Genomic DNA, 27121 nt, shown 5'->3' with positions numbered 1-27121 from the left:
GGGGCAGCGTGGATGTCAGTCACCACAAAGGCCGTCAGAAGAGTACGTTGCAAGGAGCACGATATTGACCTACTAACACAGATCTCTGGCGGCGGCGGCGGCGGCGCGGTGGTGGTTCCCCGCAGTAGCAGGCTGGTAGACGCCTCCCACTACTCCTCCTCTACCAACCACCACCCCATCCCCCTCCCGCACTCTTCTCTCGGACCCCGGGAAGTGCTACAACTAGCTGTCTCCACTGTGTTGCGCTACGGGCCTGCCTGGGAGGTGATAGTGAAGCCCCAGGCGAACCACTTTTCTTCAAATCCTTTGATGCTACTCCCCCTTCCCCCCCCCCCCACCACCGCACCCGTCCTCACCCTCACCCACAACTTCAGCGCACCCAGCAATACTCAGCCTCAGCCCTGCCCAGCTTCGATCTTCTTCTAGAGCTGTGGCTAGGAGTCGGGTGTTGTGTTCGCTGGTTCACTTGCGACTTTCCGGGGAGCCCTGTTCTCGTTTTGTTGCGTTTTTTGCTCCTCCCACCACATTCTCCGGGCCAAGATGAGAATGAAAAAGGTAATTACACATGTTGTGTACTAATATTTCTAGGCTTTGTTTCATGTTCTGTCTTTGTGTCTTTCTGAATCTTCCTCTGTCTCTACTCAAAACGTGTAATTCCGAAAAGTTGCTATCTCGTCCCAAAGTGTGTGTATATAAAATAGTGTTTATATTACATCTCTAGATGTGTGTATTTATTAATTACACAAACTTTAGTTGATATGTCAATGTGGAAATCTCCACCTTAAGGTGACTATATTGATTGCAACCCTCTCCCCAGCACGTAGACTTTGCTCCCTTTCTCTGCCCTGCAGTTGCATAATATGACTGTATTTAAGGAAAATTGATGTTTTGATAGAGAAAAGCACCAAGGCAGCTCATCTGAGGTTAGTCCATTTCCGAGCATGCAGTAAAAAGGCTTTCTGACTCATTCCCCCACTCCCTCTTCTCCGGGGATGGAGGGAAATTAGGGGTGGGGGAAAAGGAGATGTGAGGGATTGAGTAACGCTAAAAATACTTGATTTGGTTGAGAAACGAGGTTTTAATAGGGGGTGGTGATGATGGCATTCAAAAAAAGCTTGTTCAATAATTATTTCTGTGTCGGAGGTTAGTCCTTACCCATATTTTCCATGCCTTTTATCGTTCGTATGTTTCAAAAGTCCGAAGGAAGATTTGTGAGGTTTTTTCTTTTATACATTGCATAATCCGCCCACTGAAATACTGGCAGGGATTATGAGAATGGGTGTGTGTGTGTGTGCGCGCGCGCGCGCGAGTGTGCGCGCGCGCAGATTTTGTAATTTTGGTGCAGTATCGGAGAATTAGCTTGTTACAAATTACATTTATTTTCTATCTTCAATACTAAATAATTTAAGATCCTCAACCATATTTACATATTCTAGTTGAATTTAGGCTTAAGATTATAAGGAAACTACATAGCCTTATCGTGTGTCTGGGCTTTTATTTTTTAAATCTGGAAAGAAGAATTGAACAGGTTAAATTATTCCTTTCCATTAAAGGAAATATTTTATTGTTAGCTCCCTTTTCTCCTCGCTTTTGTGTAATTGGTTTTTCAGACGCTGCAAAACAGATCACCTAATAGTTCCTGGAAATGTTGTATTATGTAACCACAGAATTTGCTGGCAGAGGACAGAGGAAGAAGGAACTAATTTCGCGATTTTTATAATCTAGGTACAAAGAAACTAGAGCAGTAAGCTTTTTAAAAATGGCACAGTAGCAGTTTTTTTAAAAGGATATTTATAAATAGAAAAGTAGACAACTGGGTAAGACGCGAGTTAGTTCATGCTGCTGAATATGTCATATACCCCAAAATGAAATTCTGTTCTTCTATATTTAGCCCTATCATAATTTAGCAATTGTGGCTTGACGGTGCTATTTCTGGTGTTTTCTCCGGGTCTGTTAGCAAATAGATTTTTCAGGACCATTTGCTGAGGTTTAATTCCAAGTCTTCTGAGATATTTTGATAAATTTCTATTTTTGACAGTATTTTCCCTAGGTGAAGCTGACTTTCTTTGAAAAATAAAAAGACAGGGAAACTGTTGCTCACAGAAAATCTCCGAAGGTTCAAGAATCATTTTCTCTTCTTGGCATTTGTAATTAGTAACAATAAAATCACAAGTATTTCCTTCAGATTACATATACCACTCCCACCCTCAGATGTGATTTGTTTGTTTTATATGTAGAGGTGTGTGTGTGTGTGTATGTGTGTGTGTGTGTGTATGTGTGTGTGTGTGTGTATGTATAAAACATATAGTCTTTATATAATTTCTGCTCAAATCTCTTCCTTTGATTATATTGATTCTATGCACACACATATCTGTACTTCAACACATAAGTTAGCTGTAGACAGACAAGTATTAGAATGTTTTTAGTTAAAATGAGTTTTTCATATTTTTTGTAATTACTTTTAAAGAAATGAATGTACTTATAAATAATTACATTCCCTTTCTAGGAAATTAATGTCTCTCTCAATGCCTTCAGTTAAGTTATACCATCCATAGCCACCTACTTGCTTAGGTTGAGGGCTTTTACTTAGGAGGCCAAGAGAATTGCTCCTCCCAATAGCTAATGCCAGCGGCCAGGCTCCAGTTTCCTTTTTTTGCTGGCCTGGAAATCAGCAGGTCCCTGGAGCAAAGTACACTCCCTCCTTCCTAGGCCTTACCCCTTTATTGGGTCTATGATGAAATTGTGAGAATTACATTTTGTGAGGCATGATGAAAGAAATTGTCAGCATTGTCTTAAAGTGATAGGATGGTGGTAGGAGAGGTGAGAGAGAAAAGAAAACGATTTGGGTTAGCCAGGGCTGGAGTTGAGGATCAAAGATAACTCCCTTTTGACTTGGGGACACCGAATGGATGGTACTGCTGATTCTGCTCTTTTCCCTCATCCTTTTCTTTGTTCTGGGTGGGGAGGAAAGGAAGGGTCGGCGCTGCCGCCGTGGGGCTGGGAGGAGTACTCCTCCCAAACACCTACTCCTGAGTAGGTAGGCTAAGGGATGAAGAGTAATTGGGTTTTGTATAAATGGGACAATGGATGGGCAGCTCAAATATAGTTTCTGTGGTAATAGAAAGCATAATTAGCCAGTTAGTGGTAATGTACTAATCGGTAGAACTGAAGGACCCGAGAGAAGCAGAAATGCATCTGTAAGTCATGTAATGTGGTATGTAGAAAAGCTGTTCATTAATGGAGAGGAAAGAAAAAAAGGAGGGGAACAGGAAACCTCCGAGAATGGAGTGGGTGGGGAGCAGGAGTAGAAGGAGGCATTCTGGGAGGGAGGAGGAAGAAAGGAAGGGAGTTTGTAAATAGCAAGTTGTTAAGCAATGCTTCCTCTTTATCGTTTGCAAAAATAGGGGAGTTCATTGCTTTTACTTATTCCTTTGTTTCTGCCTATTTGGAAACATAGGAGCAGAATTTGGTTTTAAAAAATCAAATGAAAAGTGGAAAACCCACCCCTTAATTATCCTTTAGACCTTTCAGAAATGGTGATGGAAGTTTGGATATTGTATATTACATCATATGCTACTGTGTTCTTTATAGGTTACCAAATGGAGGGAAAATGTAAAGTCAACCTGGTTATATCTTCATCTCTCCGGGATAAACCCTATCAGGTGTTTTGTTTTGTTTTTTTCTTTAGAAAACATCCAGTGGGCATGACTAGTAGTTGTCATGTATGGTCATCAGTTCAAAATAAAGGTCAGGCTCTTACAGTCATTCCCAATGAATTTTTAAGATTTTTTTTTTTTAAGTATTGCTTTTTGGAGATGTTTTCAAACATTTGAATATGTATAAAATGAAACATTCTCTTGGACAACTTGGGACATTTAGTTACAGAAGATCATTGCTAGTCTTGAAAAATACAAGCATTTTCGTTTCTTTTGATGTAATATGTGTAACAATACAAAATCTTCATAAAATTTATTTAAAGACTCAGAATTAGAGATGGTATAAAAGAATGGCATTCTGGGATTCAAGAATTTGAAAATACCAAATATTCAAGTTGTTGTAAGGATGATAGTATGAGCACATTCAGATGAATTGCTGAAAATAAGTAATTATGAAGTTAAAATATTGAATAGATATTACAAATCTAATATAAATATGTGAAACTGATGAGGTTAGTGGTAGTCAAGAGGTATGAGAATTGGGGTGGGGAATCCCCTCTGGTCAGCAGGTCCGATTGGAAAAAATTCTTGAACCTGCCATCTGTGTGGCAAAAAGGGATTTTTATTGTTCACTAAGAAGGAATCTGTTTTAGCTGACAAAACTCCCGATTAGGAATTTGGCAGAGATGGATTAACAAAATCTTGATTATATGGGATAAATTTTGGCCTGGGGCTGGGAGCTGTCTGGGCTAATCTATAGAGGACCATCAGACAGATTTCCAATTGAATGAGATCACTTAACTGGGAGTTTGCTGGCTTTTCCCAGTGTCTCGGAACTCCCTGAACGGGTTCCAGTTTCCTGGTCCCCCAAAAGATCTCTTTCATCCCCTCCTTGGGCCTTTTGCAGAGGAGCGTTTGGACAGTTTCAGGGTTCACCCTCACAAAAACTATTATAACATAAACTATAATATATTAAATATGATTGCCAATATAATATCAAAAGAGAAATACTTGTTATTGCACAATATCTTAATAAAAAGAGAAATTAATCTTTCAATTAAAAAATACTCGTAATAAAGCAAATTAAGTCATTTGGCCACTGATCTTTTACCTTTTCTTAAACTATATTTTCTTTTAATTTTCAGGTTTTTTATTTTATATGCATAAATATGTATATATGAATATATATTCTGTATATGGTCTGTGATGTCAACTACGTAGGTATCTCTTTAGAAAGGAAACTTTTGACTAATGGAATGGCAAATGGAAAAATTAATTTTAAGAGTTTCTTGGGGGCACAGAGTGGTTAAGTAACATGCTGTGAGTCACACACTATGCATTATTTATGATTTGGGATTTATATACTGACCTGCCTTCCAGATTCTTTTTAACCAAGCTGCCTCTTAATTCTGAAGATTACCAGTAAGATTTTAGCAAGGCTAACTCCCCAGGTTTTCCTTTCACAGCCATAGGTTGTTTATATGAAAGCAACAAAAAATTAACTTAATGTCTATTTTACAAACAGTAGGAATCTGAATTTGGAACCCATCTAAGCCACTTTTTGGTTTTCTTCAGTTTGTGCCCATAGATGTAGCATATCTTGCTTTCTTTTACTATCTTTATGTGTAGGAAGAGTATCTGGCTAACTGGTTGAAAATTATGGTAAAAGGGCACAGTTTTTATTATTAATAACAGCAAAAATATTTTTAAAGCACATTTTTTTTAAGGTTAGTATAGTCAACTGAGGGAAAGGGTGCAGATACATCTATGTGAGTTTGTATTTATGTATATACACCATACATACACACATATACATAATGAAACTGAGATTAATAGCTCAAACTCCAATCTCTTAATTGCTATTATCCTTCTTGTAATAGAAAAGAATTTTTGCTTCAGGTAAACATATTCCCTTTTGATACAGGATTTTAGTTGAGGACTGACTCCAACTTTGGGAAGTTTCCTTTTCTGGTTAACTAGTATTAAAATCTTTGTTATCTTTGTGAACTGCAATGATAAAAATCACTATGATGCAACTACTTAAAAAAAATAAAAAGCTTTGCTTTAGACTTCTTTCACATGTTAAGCAATGTGTCTGACTCACCATTTTAATAGATTCTTTTAGATGATCTTGCTGTGGTCATTACAGCCAACTATTAGATCCATGATTAGGGATATGTAATGGAAAAGATGTAGTCATATGGCCACAGTTTTGTTTTTATGACAGAATTACAACTGTTTAAAGATTTCAGTTGTAATCTAGATGGTACTGAGACAGCATTACAGTTTAAAGAACAAAAGAAAAAACTAGAAATTGATGACTAAGAGCATATTTATATTTAAGATTTTATTCAAATTATAGAAAATCGTTGACAGTTTCTTGTTTGAATACAATAATACATTACTTGAAATCTTGTTATTTTTCTAAATTTATTTTTGAGAGATTAGCTTAATATTCTGAGAATGTAGAAAGGATTTTAACTTTGAACATAACTATTACTTGAGATTTTTAATCATCTCTTTTCAATTATCTCTAGATTTCTCTGTGACTAATCTGTAGTATAGCATTACTTTTCATATGTTTTGAATTTCAGATCAGTATAATGCTGATAAAAGTTTCACTGACATGCTAGTATAGATTATTTTTATTAAATTGTGCTTTGTATATCCTATTTCATTGGAATTAAGAATTTGTTTATATAGCAAATATAAAAAGATGATGCCCCCACATGTAGCAGGTTAAATACATAGATTTAGATTGCTGTGGTGAGCTTTTTCTTCTCAAAACGCAGCCAGGTTATAAAAGTTCAGATCTTTTATTATCTCCAATATAACCCGGTTAGCTTAGAGGCCAATCTCTCTGCTTGGTTCCAAGAGCTCTCTCCGAATGTTGCCAAATCCAAAGGTCTGGTCCTTCAGCCTCTGCCTCTACTTTCTTCAGCCTCCAGCCAGCTCCAACTCTTCATGTCATTCCGGTGAAATCTCGACTTATAGCTTCTTACTCTGAAGAACCTCCTCGACTGGCCCATTGGCCTATTTATGCTTCTTCCAGAGAGAGGGATTATGGGTTTTCTCCCATAGTGCTCTCTGGCCCAAAGAGCTTCAAGGGAGGTATGAACTCATTGAACTCCAATGAGTAAAGGTGTGAACACAAGCCTTGTATTAATTAGTTCTACTTAGTACCTTGTTTCAGATTCTGCCCAAAACATCTTCTTGTAAGATTAGATCAACTCTAATTAGTTAGCAGTTAGTAAGGATTCCAACAGATTGCTATATGTACTTTGTAGATTAGAAATTCATCCTTCCACTTGACTCATTGCTTTTGTTGTCATTTTTTAGTCATGTCTTGATTCTTCATGACTGATTTGGGGCATTTTTTTGGTGAAAGTACTGGAGTGGTTTGTCATTTTCTTCTTTGGCTCGTTTTACAAATGAGAAAACTGAGTTAAACAAGGTTACACTTGTCCAGGGTTATACACCTAAAAGGGTGTGTCTGAGGCAGGATTTGAAATCATCTCCTGACTACCCCTTAGATAGAGCACTTGTTTCATTTCTTTTCCCATATCTTCTGATGTTCTCTAAATCAGTTTAGGTTTCTTTTGTATGCTTTATCAAGTCAATCCTCATAGATTGAAAAGTTAAAAAAAAAAAAAAAAACTCTATCCCTGATTTCATAGAGAAGACACTCAGACATATCTCAATTGTCACTTCAAAATTACCAATATAAACTACTTTTCCTACAACATTTCATAAGCCTTTATACTTTTAAGTAGCAACAGGTTCCAGAGTATTTACATTATTGGAAATAAAGGTCACATTTACAAGCCTTAAAATCTTAAAATTATATTTTTGCTCATTTTATCTTTCTGAGATTCTCAGACCCTCATGAGGTCTTACAAGTTAGTTCCTAAGATAAATTTGTTTTATTATTTTTTAAAAAATCTATCCTCTTCACAAGAAAATTTCAGTAAAAATCAACGAAATCTGCCATTCCTATTACTTTGAACTAGAGTGTGGAATAATATAAAGGGGGTCAGGGACATTAGTTTATTGCCCTTTAATCATTTTTTTCATATTTTATTCATTCTATTTGTTATATATATGGAAAAAATATCTTCAGTGTTCACTTGTTTGTCAGTTTTCTAATCGAATATCTATAAGCTTATTATTCCTACCTTGAAACCTTCTCTTGAAATCTCAACTATTTGCATTCTATTGTTTGAAGTAATATTCTATTGAAAAAAATTCCTTAATTTATAGAATTCATAGGTACATTACGTACTCCCAAATCATTCATTCACTTCAGCCTTTTAAAATTTATCATCTTTGATTTCTTGATAGTTTTGTTTTCTCTTTATTCCATTCTTCAAACTATTTTAAGTAATTGCTTTCAGGTATGTATGTCTGCCTTTTTTTTGTTTATTTTAATTTTTTATTTTCCCCACTTACATATAGAAAACCTTTTTCTGGTTATATGTGTACATTCATTTCTTTTTTTCTTTTTCTTTTTCTTTTTTTTTTTTTACATATTTATGAATCATGTTGGAGAGAAAAATCAAAGTTAAAGAAAAGACAAAAAGTATAAAAGAAAAAAAAAAGTGAACATAGTTGTAGAGGGCTGGAATGCTGAAAAGGTATACTTGAATGAAGCATATCAGGGTGCTTATACTTAAGTATCTACTCAGTGTGAGATAATGGTTCTCTAAACATATACTTAATGTGAATACTTAATGTGATATGGTAATGTAATGATTGAACATGCTCATTTCTGTAGTGATGCTCATTTGCTGTAATGATGTAATCGTACTCAAGTATTTAAGAGCTGGAAGGACTGGGAATGAACCTTTCAACCACAAACACGGAAGTCTCAGACACAGACACAGACACAGACACAGACACAGAGGAGATTCAGGACTCCCATCTTTGACCAGCCTCGTGGTGGTTCTCCTGCCTTCATCATTTCTCCACCTAAAGACCAAGGCACAACCTGAGACCTTCCAGAGAGCTAGCCTAGACATTACACATAGTATAAATTGATTTACATTCAGTCTCTATAGAGATCTTTTTCTAGGTATGGATAGTGTTTTCCATCCAAAGTTTATTGGGATTGCCTTGGAGCACTGAACCTCTGAGAAGAGCCAAATCTGTCATAGTTGATCATAGCACAATCTTGCTGTTAACTGTGTACAATATATTCCTGGTTCTGCTTATTTCACCCAGCATCAGTTCATGTAAATCTTTTCAGGCCTTTCTAAAATGAGTTTGTTCATCATTTTTTTTTAATAAAACAATATTCCATTACTTTCATATACTGTAACTTATTCAGCCATTCCCCAATTGATGGGTTTCTATTCATTTTCCATAAAAAGAACTGCTTCATACATTTTTGCACATGTGGGTTTTTTCCCCTCTTTTATGATTTCTTTAGGATATTAACCCAGTAGTGGCACTTAAGGATGTATGTGTGTGTGTGTATAAAACATGTACATGCATATATGATTTGATAGCCCTTTGGGCATAATTCCATATTGTTCCCCAGAATGATTGGTTCAATTCATAACTCCACCAACGGTGTATTGGTGTTCAGGTTGTCCCACATCCCCTCCAATATTTATCATTATCTTTTCCTGTCATCTTAGCCAATCTGATAGATGAGGTGGTACCTCAGAGTTTTAATTTGCATTTCTCTAATCAGTGATTTAGAACATTTTTTCATATGACTATAGTTGGCTTTAATTTCTTCATCTGAAAATTGTTAATATCCTTTGACAATTGGGGAATGCCTTGTATTCTTATAAATTTGACACAATTCTTTATACATTTTAGAAATTAGGCTTCTATCAGAAACACTAGTTGCAAAAACATTTTCCCAGGTTTGTGCTTTTCTTTTAATCTTGCTGTGTTGGTTTTGTTTGTGCAAAAACTTTTTAATCTAATGTAATCAAAGTTGTCCATTTTACATTTCATAATCTCTAATTCTTTAGCCATAAATTCTTCCCTAAGCTCCTTATATACCCTTTATGCCCAAATCATGTACCCATTTTGACCTTATTTTGGTATGGGGTGTGAGTTGTAGGTCTGTTTGGAGTTTCTGACACATTATTTTCCATTTTCTCCAGCAATTTTTGTGAAATAGTGAGTTCTTATTCCAGAAGTTGGAGTTTGGGATTTATCAAATACTAGATTACTATGGTTATAGATTATTGTGTCATGTGTATCTAACCTATTCCACTGATTCATCATTCTATTTCTTAGCCAGTACCATATGTTTTTGATAACAGCTGCTTTATAATAATTTTAGGTTGGGCACTGCTAGGCCACCATCCTTTGTATTTTTTTTTTCATCAATTCTTTTGATATTCTTGACCTTTTATTCTTCCAGATGAATTTTGTTATTTTTTCTAGCTCTATAAAATAATTTTTTGGCAGTTTGATTCATATAGTACAGAACAAATAGATTAATTTAGGTAGAATTGTCATTTTGATTATATTAACTCAGCCTACTCATGAGCAATTGATATTTTTTCCTTTTGTTTAGATCCTACTTTTTTTTTTGTGAAAAGTGTGAAATTTGTGTGAAAAGTGTTTTGTAATTGGGTTTGTTTAGTTCCTAGATTTGTCTTGGCAGGTAGGCACCTAAATATATATTTTTTTGTCTATGGTTATTTTAAATGGAACTTCCCTTTCTATATTTTGTTGCTGGGTTTTGTTAGTAATAAATAGAAGTGCTGATAATTTCTGTGGGGTTTGCATTTACTTTTACTAAGTTGTTTCCAAGTTCTATTTGCATAGCCCTGTAGTCAGGAAGACCTGAATTTACTTTTCAGTCTCAGACACTTAACCACTTTCTAGCTGTGTGACTCTGGGTATGTCACTTAAGTGCCTCATTTTAAAAAAGAGAAAGAAAGAAAATTTCTTAAACTATAAAAATAGATGTGTAAGAAGGAAATAATTGTATCAATACAATAAAAAAATTTTTCATCAAAAGCATTCAAGTTTAAAGACTTATCTCTGTTAACTTTTAAACTGACTTATCAGATAGTCTTGTCAAAGATAAAAGAAAATAAAGGAAAAAGTTTTGTTAACACCAGCAAATTTTCATATTTGTTTTATCTGAATGGCAGATTATTTCAATTTTGTAGTATTTGACTTTAAATGTATAAGTTGAAATTTCTAAAAATTTCAAGATTAGTAAAAAGTACTTTTCAGAGGTAGAATTTTCTCATGTAAGGCATTTAATGATACATAAAAAAAATTCAGAATATCTTTTCATAATTTAAAACTTTGCTTTTACTTAAAGATTGTTTAGAAAATGCCCATTATCTGAAATATTTCTTTACTGGGTTTCTTTTACTCATTATGAATAGCACATTTTTTTGACCATATCTTCCACACACATTTTACTTCTATTCATTTTTGTACAAATTAAAGAAACCACTACTGAATGAAATTTTAAACTGTTTCCACAAAGTTTGTGCACCAAACAAACCATCTTCTTAGTAATGTTTATGCATTTTAACTTGATTTCAGTTTGCCATGAAAAGTTTCTTTTTTAATTTAAGATTTTTTTAGAGGATCAGACCAAGAAGATGTCTCAGAAATCATTTGGTCCAGTAACTTCTTATGTAACCTACACCCAAGATGTAGGTAGTAAGTAACAAACTTAGGAATTGAATCTGTTCCTTCTACTTTTGACCCTAAACCAGTTACTAGTATACCAGTTGTGAGGCATATTAGATAAATGATGGACTTAGGAGAGAGAGAACGCTTTGATTCTTTTTTAATGCCATTAATTACTGGCACTTTATTTAACCAAATCAAGTTATAGATATGAAAACATTTAAAACAAAATTTCTATTATAGATGATTAAAAATTATGATTAATGAAAATAATGGAACAGGTTGCTAGTTTTCTATTACAGCATAAATTTTTATTTTTATTTTTTGACTTTTAAGAAAACCTTTATTTCTTTTTTTATTATAGCTTTTTATTTATAAAATATGCATGGGTAATTTTTCAACAATGACCCTTGTAAAACCTTCTGTTCCAACTTTTTCCCTCCTTCCCCCATCCCCTTCCTTAGATGGCAGGTAGCCCAATACATGTTAAATATGTTAAAGTATGTTAAATACAGTATATGTGTACATATTTATACAGTTATCTTATTGCACAAGAAAAATCGGATCTAGAAAGTAAAAAAAACCTGAGAAGGAAAATAAAAACAGCATAAATTTTTAAATATTTGAGAGGTAGAAATTTAAAAAAAAAATAATCTAGGGTATGAATCATTCCCTCTTTGCTACAAACAATTTTAGTTAAACACTTCTGGAGAAATATACCATATTTCTGAAAATAGATATGTGATGAGTGACCCATGACACAAAAAAGGAAGGGATACACTTGGCAAGACATAGAAGATTCAGAAAGATCTTGATGAGTTATGACAGGTGCATAAATAAGATTCAAGATAGCTCAAAAAATCAACCTCACAGGGCAAAAGCTTAAAATTAGATGAATGAGATAAAATAATGTCTTATGTTTTCTTATTTTAATAACAGCCTGGCTAAATAGGAACCACAAGTAATGTTACATCCCCCCCCCCCTTTTTTTTTTCTTTTACACATGAGATAATTGAAGTTCAGACATATTAAGTGACTTAATCTAGGATCATGTGAGGTCTGAGGTGTGATTTGAAATCAGGCATTCTTGAGTACAAGTGATGCATTGTGTCCTATACATTATGCTGTAAAACACTATAATTGTAATAACCAACCCTGGAAAAGAAATGGACTTTTTTGGAGAGTGGGAGAATATGAGTGAATAATGTTGCATAAGCTTTAAGCTATAATTTACTATGTAGTTTTACTTCTTTGTTATGAGAAAAGGCTTAGTGTGTGTGTTGGGGGGACTAGGGTGAATGGTGACAAGGATATATCTGGAAATGAACTTGCTATTATATTGATAAATTTCATTTCTAAAAAAAAAAATTGAAGTTGTTTGAAAATTTGCAGTGCGTCCACACAGATACCATTAGAAACCTCTTTTCCCTCTTTGATAAACTTGTAGCTTTAGATTTTTTTTTTAATGTCACTGAAATTTAATTTGCTAAAATTATTCCAAAAATATGACTAATAGTACTAATGTTTAACTTAAACTATATTTCAAAACTTTTGTATTTTTCTATATACTTTTTTAAAAACATGGTTTAAAAACTACTATTGCCATAATTTTTTTTTTTTTTAATAAGAGGAAAAACACTTCAAAATATGTGTGCACGGTCTAGGAAAATGAAACCTCACATTGGACATATTCAATTAATTCTCATTCCATATTTTAAGTTCATCACCTCTTTGGATAGTTTGAGTGATGATACATCTTCAGTCTTCTGGATTCATAATTTATCATTGTATTTAATCAGTTGTAAAGTTTCTCAGTTGTTTTTTCCTCTATTGAAATTTTCTTCTCCTATTTTTGTTCTCTTCAGTTTGTAATAGATCATGTAAGTCTTCCCAATTTCTCTGAAATTGGCTGTTTTGTAACTTTTGTGACACATTAATATTCTATTACATTCGTTATGGTACTTTTTTTTTCTAGGTATTCACCAATAAATTACATCCCCTTGATTTCCAAGAGGCTACTATAAAAAAATGGCTGCTATCAATATTTTTGTATCTCTTCATCTCATTAAATTATAGGTTTATTTATTAGTTTAGTTGCATCAAAGAATATGTAGAAGTAACTTTTGAGTTAGTTTCAGATTGCTTTACTGAACACTTATTCACAGCTTTGCCAAGAATACATCAAAAAAAGTATTTTTTCTTGTAGCATTTCCATTCCAATATTTGTCATTTTCCTAATTTTTCATGTTTATCAAATGATAACATAAATTCTATCTTGAGAATTTTTTCAGCGTTCCTATGCTGCTTCTTCCATAAAATTTTGGTCAACAAAATCCTCCTTCTCCATAGATATACAAATTAATGCTACTTTAGGTTATACTGAAAGAATCAATATCCAGGACTGGGGAGGCAACAGAATGAATTCCTGCTATCATAATTTAAAAAAAAAAAAAAAAGAAAGAAAGGAAAAAAATATAGTATTGTGCTTAGTTGTGGTTCCACACATTTAGAAAGAACATTGAAAAACTAGAAAGTGTTCATGGGAGAGTAAGAAATATGTAGGCCCTTCTCTTTGCTAAGGCCCTTAAGAGCATGTAATTTATTCCATTCCATCTTCAACAATAGCTTGCCTCCTCTGTTATTTTTATTGTCTCACTAATCTTCAATCTCTTCCTTGCCTCTACTTAGACATACTGCCTGCATACATGTTCATGTCTCCTCCACCTTAAAAAAAAAAAATACTTACTTGATCCATCTTATACCTACTAGCTGTCATCCTATACCTATTATCTGTCATCCTGTACTGACTTACTCCCTTAGCAACTAAACTCTCTCTGGACATCTATAATAGATACCACCACTTATTCTTTCACTTTCTTAACTCTGCAGTCTGACTTCAGGCTTCATCAATCAAATGAAAACAAAGTTACTATGCTCTCTTGAATGTCACATCCAAGGCCTTTTTTCCAATTCTCAGTGACCTCTTTGCAATCTTTGACACTGTTGATCACCCTCCTTTTTTATCCAGGTCACTGTCCAGTTGTGAATTCCCTATAGGATTCCTGAACCTATTTCTTGTTTCTCTCTATTCTATTTCTCATGATGTTCTTATTAAGCTTTCCAAATTCATTATCTTTACATTTATGCTAATAATTTTCAAATCTGCTTAACTAGTTCTAATTTGCTCATATGCTTAACTAGCTCATATACTTGCCTCTTTAACATCTCAAACTTGATGGCCCATAAACATTTTCAGATCTTCCCATGCTCTCTCTTCTCCCAACATGCCTCTATTATTGTCTAAAGGACTGTCATTCTCCCAATCTCCCAGCCTTAGAACCAAGGTATCATCTCCTTCTCACTCCTAACTTTTCCTTTTTCTCTGTTCTGGTACATCCAGTCTGTTGACAAAGCCTGTCACTTATGTCTTCATAAAATCACTTATTTATGCCTCTTTCTCTTTTCTCACTTTATGCCTAGACTGTGGTCTATCTTCCATAACTGTATCCCAATTGCAGTCCATCTTTGACTCAGTAAGTTTCCAAAAGTGCAGATTTGTCTTTGTTACTCCTTACTTCACAAACTCCAGTGATTTCCTATCATCTTTAGAATCAGACATAAAATCTTTTATTTGATGTTCAGATCCCCTTTTCACCTGCTCTTGCCACCTTTCCAGACTTCTTATGTCTTACATCCCCCATTTACTCTTCAGTCTAGCAACACTGGCTTTTTTATTGTTTGTTTCCTGGAATATTTTCTATCCTCATCTCTTGCTTCCTGTTCTTGGTTTTCCACAAGACCCAGCTAAAATCTTACCTTCCAAAGAAGTCCTTTCTCATCCTTCTTAATTTTAGTTGATTATTTCATATCTATCTTTTATATATCTTATTTGTACATAAACATTTTTATACTGTTTCCTCCATTAGAGATTAAGAATTCCTTGAGTGTAGGGACTATTTTTGCTTTTTGTTTAGCTATTTCTAGCACTTATCACATAGTCTGGTACATACATAATATATGTTTATTGGCTAATTTTATGGTCTTGCTATTTAAGAATTGGTTGAGAAGAATTGTTTAGAAGAATTGAAAAGAATTGTTTAGAGAAGAAAAATTAAAGGAGATAGTGACAGACATGATTGTTTCCAATTATTTAAAAGATTATGTGGAAGAGGGATTAAAATTGTTTTACTTGGTCTCAGAAAGGATGGAAAGAGGCAGTTTCAGGCTTTCGGTAAGGAAAAAAATTCATCAGATGAGAATGAGTTGTTTTCTTTTTTGGTGGGGAGGAAGATTTAGAAGGTTTTTTTTAATAGCTTTGTATTTTTCCAATACATGCCAGGATAATTTTCAACATTCACCTTTGCAAGATCTTGTGTTTCAAATTTTTCTCCTTCCCTTCTCCCTAGCACGTCCCATAGACAGCAGGAAATCTTTATAGGCTATACATGTGCAGTTCTTCTAAATATAGTTTCATATTTGTCATTCTGTGCAAGAAAAAACAGATCAAAAGGTGAAAGAGAAAAAACACGATAAGGAAAAAAAAAACCAAGCAAACAAACATCAACCACCTCAAAAAAGGTGAAAATACTATTCTTTGATCCACATCCAGTTTCCCTAGCAGAGAGTCTGTTGACTCAATAGAATACAAGTCTATTGAATGAAATTGCCTTGAATCACCTGATTGCTAAAAAGAGCCAAGTCTATCTAGTTGCTCATCACATAATTTTGTTGTTGCTGTGTACAATGTTCTCTTGGTTCTACTCATTTCACTTAGCATCAGTTTATGTAAATCTTTCCAGGACTCTCAGAAATTAGCCTGCTCAACATTTCTTATAGAACAATAATCTCCCATTACATTCATATATCATAATTTAGAGAATGGGTTGTTTTCTAGAATGAGTGGGGTTACTCATAGTCCTCAAACTGGATGACCATTTAGTATGTTGTGAGAGAAATTTTTATTCAGATGTGAATTGTACTAGATTGCCTCAGATATTCCCTTCAACTGTGAAATTATGTGATTAGGAATAGGTTGTTTAATTGTTTTCAGTTGGGTTCAATTCTTCGTAACTCCATTTGGGATTTTCTTGTTAAAGATACTGAAATGGTTTGCCATTTTCTTCTCCAGCTTGTTTTATAGATGAGGAAACTAAGCAAACAGGATTAAAAACTTCCCTTGGTCACACAACTTGTAAATGTCTGAGGCCAGATTTGAGTTCTGCAGCAGAAGTCCTGCTGACTCTAGGCCCAACACTATCCTGTATTCCACATAGCTGCCTGATTAAGGACATAAGTAGAAAGTTATTTTTATTGATGCTGAATTACAAGCATAGATTAAAGTGCTTATTATTTTAGTGTTATGTCTAAATAATTTGAAATAGGTGAAAAATTAGCTTCACTAAATATCTTTCTTAAATGATAAAAATAATTCATATTAGAATTATTCCTTCTACTTGGCAGAGGTTAAGGGTGAGGAGAGTGTTTCCATCCTCCACAATCTGAACATTTTGATTTATGTTGCATAATATTTTTTGGCTCTTATGCCAGAGAAAAGGTCTGAATTTTTTCATTTTCTCTTATGTTCTTTCTATGTGTTCTTTATGTGTCTATGTCTTTCTATGAGTTCTTTACAGTATCTTATTATAAAATTTGAGTCAAGTATTTGCTCATAGATTCTATCATTTACTGGCCTTCACATGTTTTCTGCAGCATTCTTAAAACTCCCTCTAAATTCTTATTTAATTTCAAATGCCAACATGTGATGTATCAAAACTGCAGTGGGGAAAAACATGATGTGGAAGGGATAACTGTATTATCATAGTTATGTCTACTGTAAAAGTACTTTATTATATATAATGTTATCTCATTTTATTCTGTGAGATATTTGTTGCAGTGTTTGATAATTAATTTCACAGATGAGAAAACTAAGTCTCAAATATATTAAATATCTTGCCCAAGTTCACTCTCCTAGCTCTACCTTTTGGCAGAGCTATGATTTATAATCAGGTCTTGATCCATTGCTATTAGAGTAGGATTCTAGGACTATTTGCCATTTCCCCCATCTTTGCCAGTTCTTCCTCTCATAATTCATTCATATAAGATTATTACTCTTTTTACCTTTTCCTGCATACTTTTGCTTTTTAAAATCACCTAATACTCTATCCAATCTTAGACATATAGTTTATGTTTCCATATATAAACTATAAATAATTTGTCCTTATTTAGCCCCTTGTAATTATCTTTGATCTTTATATTTCTCTTGGATTTTATGTCACATTTTCTATTAAGTTTAAGTCTTTTTTGCAACAAAATTCTGAGTCTGGCAATTCATTGAATCTCCTTTTTTTCCCCCCATTCAGAATTGTGCTTAACTTTGCTGGGTGTGATATTTTACTGACAGCCCCTGTTTTTTTTTTTTTTTTTTTTGGGGGGGGGGGTTCTCTTTTATATAGTGTTCCAAGACCTACTACTGTCTTAACAAAGCCACTACTAGATTTTGTGTGATTCTAATTTTGCTTCCACTATATTTGAATTGTTTTTTTCTTATTGTTTGAATAATTCCTTGACTTGGGGATTTCCAAATTTGGCTCTGATGTACCTGTAAGTTTTCCTCATAGAATTAGGTAAATATCAATGGATTTTTTTTTTTTTTTAAATTTCTATTTTCCCCTGTTGTATTTCAGGACAAATGGGAATAGCAAAGGCAAAGTCATTTGCATCTGGTCTTCCAAGATTAACACAGTACATTTCATTTTGCTTTAAGTTCATGAGAACTTTCCTGGTCTTTTTATTTTATTTTTTTTTCCTGAGAGCATCCTTCTCATCATTGTCCATAGAACAATATGTTCCATTACAAACACATTCCACAGTTTATTGAGCTGTTCTCTAATTAATGGGCATCCCCCAATTTCTTTTGGTATTCATAACTAGTAGTGGTATTGTTAGGTTAAAGGATATGCATGAATATATCCCTTTGGGCATAAATCATATCTTTTGGTCATTTTATCAATTGAGTAATGGCTCTTATTTTTTATAAATTTGACTCAGTTCCCTTCATGTTTAAGAAATGAAGCCTTATCAGAGAAACTTATTTCAAAATACCTTTTACAATTACTATGGCTAATTGTCATTTCCCCCCATTTATTTTTTCTTTCCTTTCTCCCTGTTTCCCCTCAAAAGTGTTTTGGTACTGACCACTTCCTCCTCCAGTATCCCATTCCCCTACTGTTTTCCTATAAGGTAAGATAGATTTCTATACCCCTATTGAGTATATATGTTCTTTTTTTTTTTTTATCTTTTTGAGTCAATTCTGATGAGACAGTAAGGCTCACTCTCTCACCCTGTCATGCCCCCCTCTTTCTCTCTACTGTAAAAGCTTTTCCTTGCCTCTTTTTTTTTTTTTATGATATAATTTGTACCATTCCACTTCTCCCAGTATTCTTCTCTCCCCACTTAATTTCATCATTAAAAAAAAAAATTATCCCTTCATAGTCAACTCACACCTGTGTCCTCTGTCTCTATACTCCTAATTGTTATAATAATGAGAAAGTTCTAGAGTTGTAAGTATCATCCTCCCATGTAGGAATGTAAATAGAAAAACCTTATTAAATACCTTATGATACCACTTTCTTGATTACTTCCTTAAGCTTTTCCAGAAGCCCATATTTGAAAATCAGATTTTCCATTCAACTCTGGTCTTTTCATCACAAATGTTTGAAAATTTTTCTGAATTTCTTCTGAAAAAAATTCACTGAATGACCACCTTTTCCTCTGAAGGATTATATTCAGTTTTGCTGGGTAGGTGATTCTTTGGTGTAATCCATTGCTCTTTGGATTATCTTATTCCAAACTCTGTAGTTCTTTAAGTAGAAGCTGCTAAATCTTGTATTTTCCTGACTGTGGCTCCACTATATAGGAATTGTTTCCTAATTTTTCCTCTATCTTACTTGATTATCAAAATCCCTTTTGAGCTCTTCCATGGTCTGAGCCCAATCTTTATTTTTCTTGGATATAGAAACTTTGATTTTGTTATCTTTTGAATGTGTTTTGATCTTCCTTATCATCATAATAAATGGTCAGAAATTTTTTCTCTTGTTTGCTCATTTTCTAATCTACTACTCTGCTTTTAATTCTTTGTTAACGTAGGACTCTTTCCACGGTGGAGGGGTTTTGTGCAGCTATTTTCAGAGATTGTTCTAGGAGCCTGACCATGCTAAATCAATAGAGTTCTCTGCCTTGCTGATGCTCAGATCTGGGAGTTAGGGCTGGGGTAGCACCAGTAAGGCCTGTGCTGGGACTTCACACTAAATTCCCGCTGACCTTCTGAATCCTCCCTGATGCTTTTTGGCTGAGGAGAAATGTGCAACATTGCTACTGATTTAGAAGTCCCTCTTCACTGACAGAGCCTGGGACAGAGCCTGGGGCTGAGACCAGACCGGAGCTAGGGCTGAGCTGGTTGCATTGGCATTACATGCTAGACTTCCACCCTGGTTCTACAGACTTTTTCTGCTTGACTTTCTTAAGTCCTCTTTGTTGTTTCTGAGGTGAGAGGTTTAGAAATCACCAGTAGTGCCACTGATTAAGAGGTTGGCTGAGGCTGGGACTGGGTCAGCAGCTACACAGGCACAGCCTGTATCAGAACTACATGCTGGACTCCTACCCTGGTGTCACAGACCTTTCCTGCTGACTTTCCAAGTTTTTTTCTGCTGGAAAATACCCTACTCCATCTTTTGGGGTTTTCTGCTCTAAAATTTGTTTAGATTCACTATTTAAAGGAATTTGGAGCTATTTGGGGGAGAGGATGAGTTCTTGCCTTCACTCTGCCATCTTGACTCTGCCTTGGATTGTTCTTTAAAAAAAAAAATTGTCATCTTTTAAAATATTTTTTAAAAAATTTATTGACCCCAAGTTAAGAACATCTGAACTCAGAAGAAATATTGTTTAAAACAATAAATGGAAACTTGAGAAGAAAGGGAAGGTGAATTTAAGCTTGATTTGTGCCTCTTGTGGTCTGTGCCTCTGCTACCTTTCCCAAGGTGGTTGGAAAATCAAATCATAAATTTGACCAATGAAGAAATCACAGAAATAAAGGGATAAATAATTGAAATAAACAAAATAGACCTTCATACCATCAATGTAGAACTGGGAAGTAAAATTAAATGGAAAAAGATAATAAAAGAAGAGAACATACAAACCTGGTGAAAGGAAAAGGAGTTGTATATAGAGATAGAACACTTGAGTAAAGCAAAAGATTGTGTTCATAATTGTAGATCAGGATAATAAAATTAATCTATTGAAGGAAGGTGGCAAAAGAAAAATGAAAAGTTGAAGTAATTATCTTTAAGTTATTGATTTTCTCACTATCTGTGTTACTGATAATGTAGACCTATACTAACCATATAACATGGCAAAACTTTTTAATAGGTAAAAGTCATTCAATAGGCAAGGAATGTTTATGAAAAAAAAGTTATGAAAAACCCAAATCTGAACAGAAACTATGAAAATTAGCATTATTTTCCTAAAGAGTAGTTTTTTAAAAAGTTTTCTAAGATGTTCATGTCTACTGTGTGTTTATTTTCTGACTTCATTTTTCCATATTATTTATCAAAGACATTAATATGATAGTAATTGATATTATATTGGTAGTAACCCTAAATGTGGATTTCAGTTAATTTTGATTAGCTTTTTTTTTTTTTTTTAAAATATGGTGGGAGGGTTTTAGGACAGGGAAATTAGCTTTGTTTCATAGAGTAGAATATGGCTTGAAATCTTATTCTTCATGACCCCTTTTATTGTATTATTTTTTCTGTATCTTCTGTAAAAGACAAAGTAAGCTAACAGAATGCTATACTTTTAGATTTTCCCAGCTGATAAGTCAAAAGTAAAAATTATAAATTAATTTAGTCAGTATAAAGTTATGCACAGTAAATAATGACAAACACTAAAGACTAGCTAAGTAAGTGGAGGGTCACAGCTATTTTATTAAATAATCTTTTAAAAAAATGAATATACAGGGGCAGCTAGGTGGTGGTGCAGTGGGTAAAACACCAGGCTTGAAATCAGGATGACCTGAGTTCAAATCTGGTCTCATATACTTAACACTTCCTAGCTGTGTGACCCTGGGCAAGTCATTTAACCCCAATTGCCTCAGGAAAAAAGAAAGAAAGAAAGTATACACAATTAGACATTGAGACAAATATCTAGAAAATGTTTAGTCTGGGGCAAAAAAGTCAAGTTTTTCTTTTTTAAATAATTTTCCAAATTTATTTTATTTGAAGAAACAAAATAAGGGGGGGGGAAAGGCAATACAAAATAAAATGAAAAATAAATGAGAACATTATCATGTGCTCAGCAGATCATCAGGGAGAATTCAAAATATATAACAACAAATACCAAATTAAGAAAGCACATATATATATATATATATATATATATATATATATATACATTTATACATTTTAGTAGAAAAAAATTATATTCGTGAGTGTCCATCTTTTTACTTCCTTGTAAATTGTTCTTTTGTTCTCTGCTGCACATCTTACTTTGTTCTTCTCTTCTCCCCTTCCCCTCCCCCCCATTTCATTACCCTACCCCAGAACTCCCAAGCAGGCTGTAGTTAAAAAAGGGTGTATTTACATATACATCTGTAGATACACACACACACACACACACACACACACACAGAGACGTGTGTGTATATAAAATCTCCCTTTCATTCCCCCCACCACTTCCAAGCAAGCTATAGTTAAGATATTTATATTTACATATATAGCTACATAGGTACACACACATGTCTTTCCTATCCCTGCTGATGCTTTCATTAACTAGGCTTACTATTACTTAACCTCCCCTCACCTAGGGATCCCTCCCTTGTCTTCTTTCCTTACCCTTTGTTTCCCCACACACCTATTTCTCCTCCCTTATTTCTTTATAGATTTTGAAGGGTGCTGTACCCTTTATGGTACATATGTAGTGTTTTCTATTGAACCCATTCCCGATGTGAGTAGGTTTCCATAACTATGAGCCCTCCTCCCTGTAATGCCTCTGTCTATTCTTTCTCTGCATCTCATTTATATAATATGATAGTAATTTTTACTGTTACTCTGCCAATCTTTCTTTTGAGTTTACCCTAATGTTGATGTAAATCTTAAATATACAGTATACATTTCCCATATAAAAAAAATTTTGTCCATGTTGAGTTCCTTAACATTGTTTTTTGATATTGGCTCTTCAGTTAAATTTGAGTTTGGGTGATAGAAGGGCCTGAAAATCTGCAAATTCATTGAATGTCCTTTTTTTTTCTCGTTGAAAATTATAAATCATTTTACTGGATATGATATTTTTGGCCACAGACCTAATTCTTTTGCTTGTTTGTAGATATGATTCTAGGACCTGCAGACTTTTATTGTGGCTGCTGATAAGTCTTGTACAATTCTAATTATAGCTCCAGCATATTTGAATTGGTTTTTTCTTGTTTCTTGCAAGTCTTTCTCTTTGATCTGGGGGTTTCAAAATTTGGCAATAATATTTTTATATATTTTCCATAATGGATCTCTTTGAGGTGGTGATAGGTAGATTTTTAAGATTTCAACTTTCCCTTCAATCCAGGACAATTTTCTAGGATTATTTCCAGCATTATTGTGTCAAGATTCTTTTTTTGATCACAACTGGCAATCCAATTATTTTTATATTTTCTTTCCTTGATTCATTTTCTTACCTGTTGTTTTAATTATGAAATGTTTCACATTCTGTTCTATTTTCTCATTTTTTATCATGTTTTGTTATTTCTTGGTCTCTCATAGCTTCACTGGCCTCCCCTTGCCCAATTCTAATTTTCAGAATTATTTTCATCTTTGAGAGTCTCCTTTTCTAGTTGGTTAATTTTTTTTCATAATCTTCTTGCTTTTCTTGGATGGTTTAATTTTTTTTTCTTTAGTTTTTCTTCAGTGTCTCATTTGATTTTTTAATTCTTTTTTGAATAACTAAAGTATTCTTCTCTGAAGGTGATTCCTGACAATATTTAGGTCTTTAAAAAAAAAGCTATTCCTGAGTGAAATTTTGATCAATTAATTTTGAGCGGATTAGAAATAGAAAACATTTCTAAGCACACATGCTTTCAAAAGAAATACTTGAAATTTGAAAGGCAAATTACTTTCCCTTTGCTGCTGGATGTTGAAACAAGTTAAATCACTAAGCTAAGCCTTCATTCAGTGAAATTATGGAAAGTTTTATGCTTACATTGTGGTCAGGTTTTCTTAAATTCTTTTTATTTTATTTTATTTTTTTTTTACTGAGACAATTGGGGTTGAGTGACTTGCCCAGAATCACACAGGTAGGAAGTGTTGTGTCTGAGACCAGATTTGAACTCAGGTCCTCCTGACTTCGGGGTTGGTGTCAAGTCCAGGCTAGCTCCCTGGAGGCCTCAGAATCAGCCAGAGTCAGGATAAGCAAAAGTCCTTGGTCTATAGGGGGAGAAGTGAAGTAGATGGACAAAACTGCCAGGAGTTTTGCCAAAGATTCTTCCTTGATCCAGAGTCCAGAATCTCCACTCTTTTCTCCTCCTCATCCTGAGGCCAAGTGAAGTTCTCTTGCCCGGTAATCTTTACCTACAATTCTCTTAACCCCAAGCATTGAGCTAGCATTACCTGTGAGAAGAGAAATTCCAAACATATGCTAATAGAGTTATTGTCAATAAGTAATTAGCCTTAAGTGCTCCCACTTCTGATTCAAGTACACCTTTTAAGAGTTTCAGCCCTTTACAATGCTCTATTCAATGTACTTCATAACTGCCCCTTAAATTCTTTTTTAAATGAGTCTTATTTTGTTTTAGAAATGCATACTTCAAGTTATATATTCTGTTGTAAAAAATTGGAACCAGATCTTTTGAAATTGGAGGAAAGAGAACTGGATTCAAATTTCCCCTTAAACTTTTAATAACTAATTGACTCTGGGAAAATCATTTTGCTTCAAGCTGTTCCATATGACTTAATTCAAGTAATAAGTTATAAGATTATGTCTTAACTACAAAGTAAGAGTCAGTTTACATTATTATACTTTAAGATAGTTGAGGAAATTCTCATACCAAGATGTGCTTACATCCTTTCTTGAAGTCAAATGAACTTCTGCCATAGTTATTTTTTAAATAATGAAATCAATAGTAACTAGTATGAATATCATCAAAAATGATTTAAAAGTAGCCTGGCATGAAAATGGCAGTTTATCCAAAACAAAAAACAGAGAAGTATAACTGAATAACATGTTTTTTTTTTTTTTTTCTATTGCAGATCACTTAGAAAATTTCGATTGTATTTGGTGAGAAAAACACATGTCCTTACTTTTTGCAACATGAAACAAAAAGAAGAATGCTGATGGATATAAGATCAAAATTTTTAAAAAATTTTGGTTTGAGAAATACTGGAGATAGAATTTGCCCGGTAAATTGCGATACAAGGTAAAAAAAAAAAAAAAAAAAAAAGATTTAGTTAAAATTGTTTCTGATGCAGCTAAGAAAAATGCAGACCATTAAAAAGGAGCCAGCACTTGTTGATACAAGTAAAAATGTGGACAAAATGATAGTAATTACTTCTGCTCTAACTGAAGTGTCTGAAGATTTGAATACAAATGAAGATCTATTACTTACTGAAGGAGTTGGTGGAAAAAACAAATCTTCAGCTTGCCGGAGAAAACGGGAATTCATTCCAGATGAAAAGAAAGATGCTATGTATTGGGAAAAAAGAAGAAAAAATAATGAAGCTGCCAAAAGATCTCGTGAGAAACGTCGGCTGAATGACTTAGTTTTGGAAAACAAACTAATTGCATTGGGAGAAGAGAATGCTTCTTTAAAAGCAGAACTGCTCTCACTAAAATTAAAATTTGGTTTAATTAGTTCTACATTATATGCTCAGGAGATTCAGAAACTCAGTAATTCTACAGCTGTATATTTCCAAGACTATCAAACAACCAAATCAAACAGCACATTTTTGGATGATCATGAAACTTCTATAGTGGGAAGTAGTTGCATTTCTGTCATTAAACACTCTCCTCAGAGTTCTTTGTCTGATGTCTCAGAAGTATCAATGGAGCATTCTCAGGAGAGTCCTATTCAGAACAATTGCATAAGTCCTCCAAATAAGTTTCAAGATATAAAACAGGAACCTATGGAATTAGAAAGCTATACAAGAGAGTCAAGAGATGATAGAAGTTCCTATACAACATCCATTTATCAAAACTACATAGGAAGTACCTTCTCTGGTTATTCTCATTCACCTCCTCTTTTGCAAGTTAATCGATCCTCTAGCAATTCACCAAGAACATCAGAAACTGATGATGGTGTGGTAGGCAAGTCATCTGATGGAGAAGATGAGCAGCAAGTTCCTAAAGGCCCAATTCATTCACCAGTTGAACTTAAAAGCATCCATGCAACAGTTAAAGTTCCAGAAGTGAATTCTGCACTACCACATAAGCTTCGGATTAAAGCCAAAGCCATGCAAATAAAAGTAGAAACATTAGATAATGAATTTGATGTCACACAGAAACTCTCCTCACCTATTGATATGTCATCGAAGAGACATTTTGAACTTGAAAAGAATGATACACAAAATTTGGTACATTCTTCCCTTACTCCTTTCTCTGTGCAAGTGACTAACATTCAAGATTGGTCACTCAAACCAGAACACTGGGATCCAAAAGAACTCAATGGCAAAATTGAAAATGGTTGCAAAACTGGAGTTATTGGAATTAAAAACAATTTATACAATGTCTCTGATTCAGAGAACTTGTATTTAAAACAAGGGATAGCAAACTTATCTGCAGAGGTTGCTTCACTTAAAAGACTTATAACCACACAACAAATTTCTGCTTCAGATTCTACTTAAGTTACTACTGAATTGTTGTTTTAAAGATGCTATTTGCAGTAGATTAACATGTTTTGTATTATGCTGAATTTTCACTGGACTTGTGAGGTCATTTCACTGTAATGTTCACATGTTGTCCGATAGGTGTCTTTTAATGCACAAATTACTATGAAAATTAGATTGTTTTATGATCACTATGTCTTGTATATAGTCAAATAGCCTGTGCAGAGGCTAAATATAGAACATTATTTTTTGTTGTTCAATTATTAAGTGTACAAGTTACCACTTACAATAAAGTATTGGTGACAAACATGGAATTTTACTCCAGTAAAGCCAATTCAATGAAAAAGGCAATGGTTTGTTAAATGATGGAATAATTACACATTTAACATTTTACTTATTCCTTTGACTTTTATTTCTTAACTAAGATAAATTTGTAATAGACACTTTCCAAGCATTTTGTTTTGGCTTTCCTTAAGTTTGCCTGACTGCAACCTTGAAAAGAAAAAAAAAAATGAAACCCTAGAAAAGAAAAAAAAATAGAATCTGACTTTTTATTCGAAAATTCCTTCCTTAATTGCTTCTCATTAGTTTTTTTTTTTTAATGAACTTTTCATTACACATCAGTTGTTTGGGTTTTTGTTGTTTTGTTGTTGTTGTTTTTATTTTAGTAAAGAAAAGCCCAAATTGATTATCAGCAGCCTTGCCAGACTCTTCTCTTTTAAGCAATGTACATAGATGCAGTTAATTGAATCAGTGACATGGCTTACTATATTGCTATGAGTGATTTAAAAATTGGATAAAGGGAAAATACTTAGTAATGTAATTTTCTTTCATTGTAACCCATGCAATTCTGGCAGATGACCATCTGGGGAGCTTAGTTCTTTAGTAATAAAATAAAACTAAAATATACCTGTATGTTTAGCTTGCATACTACTTTTATATATTTCATATTAATTCCTTTTTTATCATGCAGTTTGACTATACAAAAGT

General features: G+C 33.8%; 1 protein-coding gene across 3 annotated transcripts; it reads left to right on the top strand.

Moving 5' to 3' along the window:
• NFIL3 (nuclear factor, interleukin 3 regulated) lies at positions 1-27046 on the top strand. 3 transcript variants are annotated; one of them, XM_051962304.1, is made up of 3 exons: positions 1-555; positions 18456-18515; positions 24560-27046. In XM_051962304.1, exon 3 carries the CDS (start codon positions 24773-24775, stop codon positions 26147-26149), a length of 1377 nt encoding a protein of 458 aa, XP_051818264.1. In that variant the 5' UTR covers positions 1-555; positions 18456-18515; positions 24560-24772; the 3' UTR covers positions 26150-27046. The 3 variants fall into 3 exon arrangements, with proteins under 3 accessions (XP_051818264.1, XP_051818258.1, XP_051818272.1); XM_051962298.1 differs by lacking the exon at positions 18456-18515 and having other exon boundaries at positions 9-555; XM_051962312.1 differs by lacking the exons at positions 1-555; positions 18456-18515 and adding an exon at positions 832-923.
• The last annotated feature ends 75 nt before the right edge of the window (positions 27047-27121 follow it).

The sequence above is a fragment of the Antechinus flavipes genome, chromosome 1, assembly GCF_016432865.1.
Source record: "Antechinus flavipes isolate AdamAnt ecotype Samford, QLD, Australia chromosome 1, AdamAnt_v2, whole genome shotgun sequence".
Classification (NCBI taxonomy): Eukaryota; Metazoa; Chordata; class Mammalia; order Dasyuromorphia; family Dasyuridae; genus Antechinus; species Antechinus flavipes.
This window is presented reverse-complemented; position numbering and strand designations above follow the sequence as displayed.

Coding starts and splice junctions, on each gene's coding strand:
- NFIL3 (XM_051962304.1), top strand. CDS start 24,773: ATGCAGCTAAGAAAAATGCAGACCATTAAAAAGGAGCCAGCACTTGTT.